Raw genomic sequence first — 12,502 nt, 5'->3', positions numbered from 1 at the left:
GGGAAGTATCAGTCCGTATACTCATCCACCATGTTGGTTTTAGTGCTTTGGGGCCTGTGGTGAGGCAGTGCACCATGGGAGAGCAAAGCTGTTCACTTCACAGCCAAGACCTGAACAAACAGGGAAACAGAAGAGGTGTGGCCCCAATATCCTCCTCATGGGCACACCAGCAGTGAGCAGAATACCTCTCCCAGGCCCCAGCTCTAAAAGGTTCCACCAGCTACCAGCAACTCTGAGAGCCAGAGTGCCCACCTTTACTGTTCCTTTAACATGTGGACCTTTTAGAGAACTTCCTCATCAAAAATAATGACCCTCAGGACTTCACTCATGGTGGCACTTTTGTTTTGCTTTTGGCTGTAGTGGAGAATTAACCTAGAGTCTCACATACAGCACCTAAGTGCCCAACCTCTGAGCTCCAGCTCCAGTCAAAACTCTGACGCTTGCCAGTGATGGACTCCATCTGGCCTCCAGAGATCCCATGGAGCGCCACAACTCTAAGGAGAGACTTTGTGTCCTGAGCACTGGACCACTGCCTTCTGAGGGTCTTCAGGCAGGCTGTGAGACCCTGTGAGATCCAGAGCAAGGGATTGCTACTGTTCACCAAAAGCATTAGGGCACTCCCTGTAGGGCCTGGTGGTAACTCACAGACCACATTGCCTGGGAAATGAGAACATGTTTAAACACCCAAATGCAGCCCCTAGCCATCGCAGACAAGCTGCTCAGATCATCCAGAAGGCCAAAAGACAGCAAGCATCCCTCAACATGCGTATCACAGAAAAGAGGGGCTATCAAGTCATAGACCCCCTAAGCAAGCATGGGACAAAGGAAGAAACCCACTTGTATTCATGGCTAGGCGAAATTAAAGCGCTGTTGAATGAGAACCCTTGTCACTGGTGCCCACAGTGGCTGACTGGCCACGCCTTCTTATCATTTTACCACTTCCCTATTCTGAGGCTATCCCTCACACCAGCGCCTCGCAGTATAGCTTAGCCAGCAAAGAGGGATGGAGACGCGTTGAATCTCAACACCATGTTCTGTAAAATTCCTGTTTTCCCCTGGTCTCTTTCTCTATATTGGGAACTGAGCAGGTCTTCACATCCCAGCCCAGGCCCTGGGCTAATCACTCGGGGAAGCTTTTATAGAAATGCAGAGGGTGGCAACCATTCTGGCCATGGTGACTCATGACATCAGCAAGGGAAACTGAAACACACAGGGGGCTTAATGCGGTACAGCTATGTGGTGGGTCTCTTGGGCCACATAGATTTTAGGTGGATCTGTGTTCATGTCACCAGGAAAAGCGAAGGTGTGTCTCTGCTGCTCTCCTTAAGGAGAGACATCTTCCAAGGGAATAGCCCCACCCCCACCCCGTAGGCCTGCATACAGCAAAGCATATGGATGAATTGTGTGTGTGGAGATCCCAAGGGGTCCATACTGTACAACTGAGGTCACTCAGTGAGCCTGCATACGGCAAGGCACACAGGGATGAGTCCCCTATGTGCAGACCCCAGGGAGCCCATCCTTGGCTTCTGAGGACATGTGGCTAAAGCAGATCAGATCACCCATTCATTGTCTTGTCTCTCTGGGGACCTCCCAAGGAGGAAGTACCCAGTGGTGCTCTGTGTTCTCCAGGCAGACACCACTAACCACGACTCTTAAGAATCTTTGGTCTCGGACCCTGATATAGCTGTCTCCTGTGAGGCTTTGCCAGTGCCTGGCAAATACAGAAGTAGATGCTCACAGTCATCTATAGGATGGAACACAGGGCCCCCAGCGGAGGAGCTAGAGAAAGCACCCAAGGAGCTAAAGGGGTCTGTAACCCTATAGGTGAAACAACAATATGAACTAACCAGTACCCCCTGAGCTCGTGTCTCTAGCTGCATATGTAGCAGAAGATGGCCCAGTCGGTCATCATTGGGAAGAAAGGACCCTTGGTCTAGCAAACTTTATATGCCCCAGTACAGGGGAAAGCCAGGGCCAGGAAGTGGGAGTGAGTGGGTGAGTAGGGAGCAGGGCAGGGAGGTGGGGGGGGGGGTAATAGGGGACTTTTGGGATAGCATTTGAAATGTAAATGAAGAAAATATCCAAGAAAAAAGAATCTTTGGTCTCAGGCCTTTATAGTCCTTCCAGTCTACGGTTCTCATTGGCCTTGAGGAAAAGTCTAAATGCATTGTTCATCTCTGCTTGAGAGGATCTGGGGAGTTTCCTAAGTAGAAGTAGGCTGGGATTGTTTGGCTGTACGTTGACAGGGAGCCTGCCAACCATCATGACAACTTTTCCCTCTCCATGTGTAACATCATCTTTCCCCCTCTCTCCTCCCTCTTTCAGGCCCTCATGTTCTTGAGGTTACAGGGGAACCAGCTGTTGTCACTGCCACCTCAAGAGAAGTGGACCTGCACCCAACTCAAGACTCTGGACCTCTCCAGAAACCAACTCGGCAAGTAAGCAGAGGGCCTCTTTACCTCTGATGTATATAGAACCACAGATGGGGTTCCCGTGCCCCCAGATATGTGTTGGACAGCGCCTGAGCCAAGCTGCTGTATCCCACTTAGGGTGGATGAAATACTCCTATAAAACCTGCTCACCAATATGGAGGCTGCAGGTCTGAGACCAGGGTGCCCGCAAGTCTGGTGCCTCCTGAGACCTCCCGCCTTGACTTGTTTAAAGATCAAGGCAGTTGCGGGGCTTGCCTTTAATCCTAGCACTCAGGAGGCAGAGGCAGATGGATCTCTGAGTTCAAGGCCAGCCTGGTCTACAGATGGAGTTCTAGGACAGCCAGGGCGACACAGAGGAATCCTGTCCTAAATAACAAACAAGAAAGTGGCCATCCACATATGTCTCCATGATCTTTCTCTTTACGGTGGTTGTTGGTGGTGGTGGTTGTTTGTTGTTGTTGTTGTTGTTGTTTGGACACCATCTATATTAGAGTAGGGAGCATTCTAAAGAGCTCATACCAACATAACCACTTTCTTAAAGACCCTAATTCATGAATGGCCTTATTCAGAAATGCTTGGAATCAGAAGGTTTTCACATTTTAGATGTCTCTGGGGTTTTTGAAGTATTTGGGTGTATCCCAGACATCCCGAGATGGGGCCCAAAGCTAAATACAGACTGGTGTGTGTGTGTCACAGGCCCCCACCCGCACAGCATTTTTAGCACACCTGAGTTTTAACTGTGACATGGCTCTGAGGTCAGGTCTGGAATGTTCTCCTTTGAACACCACACCAGCACTCACAGGGTCAGTCTTTGGGAGGCATCTGGATTCTAAACTTTTGGATTAAGGGTACTACTGTGTGACTTATCCTGGGGAGAAATGACCAAACATGTTTCCCCCTTATGGGACACTTGATGACAGAGCACAGATACAGTCCCACCAAGTCTGGCTTGGAGTTCTGACGACTGTGTTGGGGTTACTTTCGGGACTCAGGGTGAGTCAGAGACACCCCAAGCATAGGTGCCAACCCACAAAAGCTGCATCCTGCCTACCTTATAGGCAGCTCCACACATAGTCTACTCTTACCCAGCAACGGGGGTTCCTTGTATAGCCTGCAGGGATTGAGGGTTTATGAATGATAGAAATTTCCCAAGCTTCCCGAGGCGTAGGAGTTTCTCTTTTCCCTCCAGGAAGAGGGAATAGGTACACAACAGAGTATTCCAATACGTATTCCCAGCTCCAAAATCCTGAGAGAAGGATTCCAGGTGACATCATACAGCCCTCAAGCGGGACCTTCCAGCTGTAATTGTTACAGACTCCTGAACATTCCTTCTCTCACTTCAGCCTAGACTAGAAGTCTATAAATTATTTACCAGCTGCTAATGTGCTCATAGGTGGAATAAAATGTATCCACCCAATAATAGATGAACGGGTTGAAAATGAGCCCTGGAGAGCCCTGCCCCTTGGGGTCACTGGCTGATGGTTACTCAGTAATCACTAAGTAGAACACACACCCAGAAGCAGACTCTCTGGGGACAGTGTACCAGCCACCAGAACACTGAGTACAGCAGTGCTTGCTCCTGCTTGAAGCTAGAAAGCCTGAGAATGTGATAATGACTGTGACCACTAGATTATCCTTCCTAATGGCTTCTTCCAGAAGGCCCCCGAGTTCCCTCATACACACTGCAGGAAGGCCCAAGCACATGCTGATAGAATTTACTGCCTTCTCTGTGGTTCTATGTGATGTAGTCAGAGCTAATATACTCCATGTCTTTGTCATGCTTGGCCTCAAATTTCTGAGTGTTCTCTTTCCCCTCCACAGAAATGAAGATGGGCTTAAAACAAAGAGGATCTCCCTTTTCACCACCAGAGGGCGCCAGCGTTCTGGAACTGAGACAGGTGTGTGCTGGGCTGGGGAGACCATGAGATCCTCCTGTCTTGTATCCAAGTCATATGTTGGGCTTTGCCTTTCCTTTCCCAGTTGAAATGTCAGAGATGTTCATGGTCAGCTGAAAGGTCTGTCAGTGTAAATGGTGACTCTGTGTGTGTGTGTGTGCACATGCACACATGTGTTTACATGCATGTCTATATATGTATACACACAGTGAACTTCTTGATCAGTCATGTGTGTGTATGTAGGCTTAATATGAACAAGAAATACTGGTGGAAGAAAATTCAAAAATAGATATGAGTAAATGCAGTCTACCCTACTGTATCTGTGAAATCAACATTCGTGAGATCAAACAACTGCTGACAGAAAAATTGCATCCATACCAAACCTGCACACTTTTCTCTATTCCCTAAACAGCACAGTATAATAGCTGTTCCCGCAACATCCACAGGGTCAGACAACACAAGTTATCTAGAAACAATTTGAAGGCTAAGCAGGATGTGTGTGGGTTCTTGCATGGATTTTGGTGGCTGTTGTAGAAGGGGCATTCTGGAACCAATTCCTCAGAGTTCCTGAGAGATAGCTATGTACAAATTTAATATATGGCAAAGTGACTACAATGCCAAGCATATGGCATTGTAATTTAGTAAAGAAGACTTGTTTTAGCAAATAGTGTTGGTGTGATCAGCTATGAGTGGTCACAGTGCTAGTGACCCTGCCTGATGCAGGTGATAGCAATGCCCATGTGGACAGCAGGCTTGCATTTAAAAGATAAATAAATAACACGCTAGAAGACATGGGTGTAGTCTGGGGCTGGGAAAAAAAACTTTAAAAGCTGACTGGGAAATATTTTTCATTTTATTTTATTTGTATACATGGTCTCACACTTTAGACTAGGCTAGCCTAGAAACTCACTCTGGAGTCTCAGTGGCAATTGTCCTGCCTCAGCCTCCCATGTGCTGAGATTATAGGTGGCACCCTGCTCTCAAAAACAATTTTTTTAAAGCCCTAAATATTGGCTTTGCAAAAAACTAGCAAACTTTATTATGCAAAAGACATTACAGGCAAAGGCTTAAAGCTGACATTCTGAGAATGACTTCCCATAGAAATCACTGTGACACAGATTGGCACACAAGTCCCTAATTTGCCAAGAGTGCTTCTAATTTATTCATGTGTGTGTGTGTGTGTGTGTGTGTGTGTGTGTGTGTGTGTGGCCATGACAACCTCATAAGAAAAAAAAAGGCAACAAAAAATAAAGTTTGGAAAAATAGATCCAAACATCCAGTAGACAGATGCAAATATATACTGTCATGCTAATAGGAAAGTGCAGTTTATGAATTTTCATAATAGGGCCTTTTTGTTTTGTTTGTTTGTTTCTGGATGCAAGTATAGGACCCAAGGCCCAAGGCACACTAGGCAAGTAGCCCACTAAGCCACCCTCAGCCTTGGGAAGTTAGGTGCAGATGTAGGGGATCTCACTTGGAAACAAAGAGAAGCAAACACCATCTTCTCTCCAGTGCGAAGTAGGGCAGCGGGCAGGGGCATGGGCTGGGAACAGTCACTTGAGCCATTTGCTGGTGGCCAACTTTGTGTGCCCTGACTTCCACTCAACTATGTGGGATCCTTCTGGGGACCAAGGTGATGGCACTGGAAGGTAGGCACATCACTTAGCGGGGTCAGCAGCAGCCTGGGGAAACTGCTGTATAGGAAGGTCAAGCTGCATAGCGAGAAAGCCATTGGAGTGAGCTGGCAGCCAGTCGAGGAAGGCACAACGTGAAAGGCTCCCTGGCAGAGGGAATCATGGCAGTGGCAGATGACAAAGGCCTCCTGAGTTCTCAATTGCGTCTGGAATATTGAGGGCCACCCCTGAGTGAAAGGAGGGCACAGATGGGCTTGCCAGCCCTCTCCTACAGAAGCGTCCTTCTCCCAGGGCGGCTGACCCGGGGTAAAGAGTTATCTATAAAGGACGACTTGTTTGCAGATGGACAGTTAAATCCCAGGGTGGCTTACGTATATTCAGTCAGTCATGTTTGTTCAGTTGCCTTGTCCAAAAATAATTTGGATGATCGTTTTTACGGTAAAATCCAGACGAGTGGAGTCATAAATAACTTATGAATAAATAACAGTTCATAAATACCTCGGGCTGTCTTCTCTCCAACCCGGTTTCCACAGTTTTCAGCAGTTGGCTGGGGTGTGACAGGTGTTGCCTCCATTCTGAGCTTATTCCCCTCATCCGTCACTTAAGGAGCCTTCATAAACACCAGGGTGAAACTTCAGACTTGGCGGGCTCCGTGGCCAGCTGCTCAGTGTTCCCTTGCTGGGCAAGAAAGCACACCTTTCCCCATTAGCTGCCCTCCCAGGAAAACTGTGAAGTGGTTTCATTGAAAGGGGAAAGAAAGCACTTTTGAACATCTTTCTACAGGACACCATCTAGGACCAAGTCGCCTTGGCAAGCCTGCTGCTTTATTTCCACAGCTGCAGAGAATCCTCCTAACAGTGCAGTGTGCTGGGCGGGGCTTCCTCAGTGCTCATCTGAGTAGGCTGGCCTCATCTCTCCTAGAACGTTCTCTGAGGCCAGGTTACCCCATGACCATCAGTACTGCTGCTCCATGGGTGGAGAGATGCCAGCGCTGAGGGAGGGAGGGAGGTGTATCTAGTTTAACCCAACAGGATTTCAGCCCCCAAAAGAACGTTGCCTTCTCTATCTGCCACATAAAACAATGTTGCCTTCTCTACCTGCTACATCTTCCATGGCAGGCAGAGCATCCCAGCAGGGGACTTGGACTCCCTGATTCCCAGTGAGATATCCTGTCCATTCTCCTTGCTTGTAAGGAGGAGGGGTGAGGGGAGGATAAAGGTGGCTCAGAGATCCTGCTGTAGCCTAAGCCGCTGAATGCCATTAATGTGCCTTTCCGAGCTCTGTGTGACATTCTTTCTCTGCACAAAGGCTCGGGTGCTGTGGAAACAGCAAGTGTGATGTGAGCTTAGTGGTAATCTCATAATTAGCCTCATGAATGAGCTTGCTTGAATACTAAAGAGTTGGCTGGTCTCTCAAGGAGTAACATCTTAAGCAATGTTAGAAAACAAAAGGCAAACAAACAAAAAACCTTGGCGGCTAATATTTTTCTTTGTTGATTAGTACAAGGGTGGTGCTATATATTTTAAAACAAAATGAGTAGTTGGCCTTCTAGTAAGTTCTTTCTCTAGATGTAACTAAGAGTTTATGTAACATGGATGCTTGTGTGTATGAACGTATGTGCATGTGTTCCATATGTGCATACATGCATATAACATTCATAGGCTGGGGTAATACATGTGTGCATATCTGCAGACATTTTCTGTCACACCATTAAGCCTTTTTAGGGACATGGTTCTGCAGCTGGCTTTTCCAATTTCTCAGAAACCATCATGTTACATGCATGTATGTGACCTTCACTGTGCTTTGTGTTTAGCAAATCCCCTGTGGACATGTAGCAACGAAGCACGTGTCACTCTCTCACGTCTGTGTGTTACTGCAAGCAGTTTTTCACTGTGTGTGTCACCATCTTTTTGTCGTTGTCACATGTGCATACAGGGGAGTCTGGAGATGAGCACTGTAGGTTTCCCCACATATTCTCCAGACATTACAGCCATTTGTACCTCCACACTATGGTCGCCATTACAGCCCTTTATACAGCACCTCCACACTATGGTCGCCTAGAACCGTGGACAAGCATGGTGGTCTCTCTTGGCTTTTCTTGGCAGCCTCCATGCTGGAATTCCCAGCTTTCCTAAGTGAGTCCTTGGAGGTCCTTTGTCTGAATGACAACCATCTTGACGCTGTTCCCCCATCGGTCTGCCTGCTGAAGAACCTCTCAGAGCTCTACTTGGGCAAGTAAGTTGGTGTTGAGGGCAGGAACAACCCTGTGAGACAGAAGTCTTCCCTTTCGTCGAGAGGGACCAGGCAGAAGGTCCATCCGAGAATAGCAGGGATTCCAGACTGGGTATGGATGGTGGAGGGAGGAAGATGACTAGCCGTAGCTTGCTGCTTGGCTGGGAGACAGTGAGGAGACAGCGACATCCGTGACCCCTTCGTGTATTGAATTTTATAGTGTGCCAGGTCCTTCCTGTCAGGACCTTAAGCAGCATGCAAAACTTGAGTGCCATAGAATTGTTGCCTTAGGGTTGGAAATGCTGAATCTAGCAAGAGGAAGTAGTGGCCATCTTAATAGTAATAAAAGAGAGGGTGTAGGTGTTGGATGGGGACCCAGTCTGAAGCTGTGAGGACCCACAGAAGACAGCACTAATGTTTTCATTCCTGACGATGCAGGGCCGTGGTGGGTTCAGTGTTTAAATGGAATATTGAAATTAAGGCCTAAGGCATGTGGCTTAGAGTGGAGCTTGACAGTAGCCACCACAGGCTGAGAAGGCTTAAGAGAGCTGTGTTTGTGTGCGTGTTTCTCTCACACCAACTTGTTCACTTCAGTAACCCTGGCCTCCGAGAGCTCCCTCCGGAGCTAGGCCAGCTGGGGAACCTCTGGCAACTGGACATTGAAGATCTGAACATTAGCAACGTGCCTGCAGAAGTCAGGAAAGAAGGTAGGGCCTCCTCAGTTCTGTTCCACTCACCACCTTAGAAGGATAACTTAGGTTCCCTTGGTAGACTTTAAGAATGGGGTCAGTAGGTGAATGAACCCAATTCCCGCCTCATCGTTTGGGAAGATGCTGTGAAAGTGACCCTGACACAGCAGCTACCATGGTAATAAGGTTCAGAATGGCTAGGTAGTAAAGTATGCCAACTAGGGCAGCAAGGATGTTGTCCTTCGGTTCTGACTTTCATACTTAAGTTTTGGAGTGGTTATTATCATCCAGTCCCTCTCAAAGATCCCTGGAACATATAGAAATGGTCCCTTTGGGATGGAGTTTTGGCCTCTTAAAAATGTGAGTGCATTCCCTTTATACATCATCTAGGCGCCCACCTTCTTCCTCCTCTGATTTCTCACAGGCCCGAAAGCAACACTCTCTTTCCTGCGCGCTCAGCTGCGCAAAGCAGAGAAGTGTAAGCTGATGAAGATGATCCTCGTGGGTCCCCCACGCCAGGGCAAGTCCACACTCCTGGAGATCTTACAGACCGGGAAGGCCCCGCAGCTAGCACACAGTGAAGCCACCATCAGGACCACCAAATGGGAGCTCCAGAGACCAGCAGGCTCCAAAGCCAAGGTGAAGAATGGTGGACATGCAGTCCATGTGGGTGGGAAGGACCTCCCCCTGGGCTGTTCTCTGTTCTCTTGGGGATCCTGGGTGTTCTGAGTCCAAGGCTCAAGATGTTCTGTGCTGCTCTGGACCAGGTCTTGCCAAGAGCGACAAGTCTGTTCTTTCCATGACCTCGCCGCCTCTCTATCATAATGGAGTCAAGGCTCTTGGCCAGTGGCCCTTGACCCCAGCTGTCATCTGTTGGAGTCCCCTGTGGGGCTTTTAACGAACTCGTGCTCAGGCTTCAAAGCTGGCCTCCGTGACATAGACTCATACAGGCTAGGGCGGGGCTCCCCTGGGACTAAGAACAAAGTACCAAGGCAGGCAGTGAGAGATACCTCAGCATCTGGGCCCCTTAAAAAGAGAGCAGGAGGACACCCCAGGAGCCCATGTCCCCTTCCTGACTCCGGGTTCTGTTGGAGCTCTCCAAAAGTCCCATTAAATGTCCTGTTGAAAACGAATCTTTCCCCACTGTGTCTGTCATCCTTGTTTCTGCTCAGGACCAAGCAGGTAGAAATAAACTTTTATTTTCTTTTTTAAACCGTTTGAATCAGAGAAGAGCCTGTGGGATCTCAGGTGTGCCACTCATGTTAGCTACTGTCATGTTGCTGTGACCAAAATACGAAATACCTCTCAGGAATGACTTAGAGGAGAGCATGTGTATTTTGGCTCACGGTCCCAGAGGTTTCAGTCCGCGGTCGTTAATGAGCAGAACATCATGACAACAGTTGAAGTGTGTGATGAGGACAGCTGTTCACATCATGGGGGTCAGGAAGCAGGCAGTGGCAGGAAGTGACCAAGATAATATACTCCCAAGGACCTGCCTTTAGCAACCTACTTCCTCTATGTATGTCTTAACGTTCCTGGAACTTCCTGATATCTCACTATCAAGGGACCAAGTGTTTAAAACAGAAACCTCCAGCAGGCACTTCAAATCCAAACTGTAGCGGCGTTCCAACCAAAGAACACACAGAGAGCAGCTCCGCCCTGAGAGCCAGACAGTGCCGTCCTTATCATTTTATATGTGTTTCTGCCTTCTTGTGGCAACTCTGGGGTCCAGGGCACAAAGAGGTCTGCAGGGTAGAAAGCAGAGAAGCTGTGTCCGGCTGGAGCATGGTTTTCTTCTTCAAGCCCAGGACAATGAGAGGTATGTTTGATTGAAGAGTTTGTCCCATGGTGAATCAGGGCAATCCACTTTGAGAAATGGAGCTCTTAGGCTGAAGGTATAAGCTAACATACTCGGAGCTGGTCCTCTTTAGAATGGGGCCCTTGGAACCAGGAGTACAGGTCAGTGGGATAGCCTATGCTTAGCATGAACAAGGCCATGCGTTCAATCCCCAGCACCCAGAGTAAGAATAAGAACAGGGTCCTGCCTGCTGGGTTCAGAACGTCGAGATAATGAATACCAGGCACTCGGAGCAGACAGGGAGTGACTAGCTGACTCACGCCTGCAAGTTCTCTATAATAACCAGAATCTTCTACAGTCCCCTTGGCTCTGCTGTTTGGACAGTGACTCAGTCACTTTTGCTCCCAGCTGGTCTTCAGTGATTGGGCGCCCAGGCTTGAGGGCTGGATGGCTTGAACCCTTCCCCCCACCCCACCCCCTCACTTTAAAGCTGTTGCTGCTTGGTGAACACGAGGCCCATCCCCCTCTGTGTGGCTGACCTTTAGCTGGCTGAGAACAGCTGTCTGCTTTCATCTTTATACAAAACCAGGTCAGCATGCTGTCTATGTCTTGGAGGCCAAAGTGCTGCCTCATGGAAATGACGCCTGGCTATGGCTAACTGTGGCCTCGGTTTCTCCGCCAGCTCTGAGCTCATGCAGTGATCCAGAAACCATTTACGCAGCCTTCCTGGCAGCCCAGTTCCTGTTGTAGGATTCTCAAGTCCCATCCCGGGGGTTTCCCATCCTCGTTGGTGGGCTCTAACCTTTGACCTACATGAGTTCAGGGATGCCTCCTCCATCTGGCCCTTGCACAGAGGGGGGGCGGGGGCATGATGTCAAAGCAAGTGGGGGTGGGGGGTGTCTCCTGCAACCAGATGTCTTCCAACTGTGGGGAGCCTAAGATGACCAACACAACAGGCCATGATTTCCTCAGAGACCCTGCTCTGTTAGCTTCAAATAGAAGCCCTCAGACGTCTACCTTTGTGCCACTGGGCAGGTTTCCCTGGCCAGGATTTTTAATTCCTAAGACACACTGGAGTCTGTAATTTTTCCATGGCCATGTCTTTTCCAGATGCGTTCCAAGTTGTACATTTTATTGTGGTTTCCTTGCCCCCTTGGTCACTCAAATGCCCTCTTCTGTGCCTTGTTGCTCAAGTAGGTTGAGTCCGTAGAGTTCAACGTCTGGGACATCGGGGGCCCGGCTAGCATGGCCACGGTCAATCAGTGCTTCTTCACAGACAAGGCGCTGTATGTGGTGGTCTGGAACCTGGCACTGGGAGAGGAAGCCGTGGCCAACCTCCAGTTCTGGCTGCTCAACATTGAGGTGAGGAGACGCCTCCTTTGCCCTCTAGTGCTCAGGTCCCAGCATGCCACGGTTCTGTGGTCTGAAGCATTGTGTGGGTGATGATAAAAGGGACCACATAAGGAAAAGACACTCTTCTTGTTGAAGGGCTCCCCCAGAGGGCCCAATGTCTTCCAACTGTGGGGTGCCTAAGATAATCTTGGTTCTTGGTTGATTTTCGCATCAAGAATCAGTGGCCTCCTGGGCTCAAGAGCCCAGTGTGCTTGTCATTTTCTTTTTTTGTTTTGTTTTGTTTTGTTTTGTTTCTTTTCGAGACAGGGTTTCTCTGTATAGCCCTGGCTGTCCTGGATCTCACTTTGTAGACCAGGCTGGCCTGGAACTCAGAAATCCTCCTGCCTTGCCTCTGCCTCTGCCTCTGCCTCTGCCTCTGCCTCTGCCTCTGCCTCTGCCTCTGCCTCTGCCTCTGCCTCTGCCTCTGCCT

The 12,502-nt window shown here is 48.9% G+C and overlaps 1 protein-coding gene across 1 annotated transcript in view; it reads left to right on the top strand.

Annotated features, from left to right (window-relative positions):
* The window catches only part of Lrrk1 (leucine rich repeat kinase 1), a 129,063-nt gene that overhangs the window by 83,755 nt on the left and 32,806 nt on the right, over positions 1–12,502 (top strand). The window contains exons 11-16 of the mRNA XM_021167567.2: positions 2,326–2,438; positions 4,254–4,330; positions 8,067–8,196; positions 8,788–8,900; positions 9,307–9,521; positions 11,878–12,042. Coding sequence (XP_021023226.1) covers positions 2,326–2,438; positions 4,254–4,330; positions 8,067–8,196; positions 8,788–8,900; positions 9,307–9,521; positions 11,878–12,042 — 813 coding nt within the window. The remainder of the gene's footprint in view (positions 1–2,325; positions 2,439–4,253; positions 4,331–8,066; positions 8,197–8,787; positions 8,901–9,306; positions 9,522–11,877; positions 12,043–12,502) is intronic.

The sequence above is a fragment of the Mus caroli genome, chromosome 7 (genome assembly GCF_900094665.2).
Source record: "Mus caroli chromosome 7, CAROLI_EIJ_v1.1, whole genome shotgun sequence".
NCBI lineage: Eukaryota > Metazoa > Chordata > Mammalia > Rodentia > Muridae > Mus > Mus caroli.
This window is presented reverse-complemented; position numbering and strand designations above follow the sequence as displayed.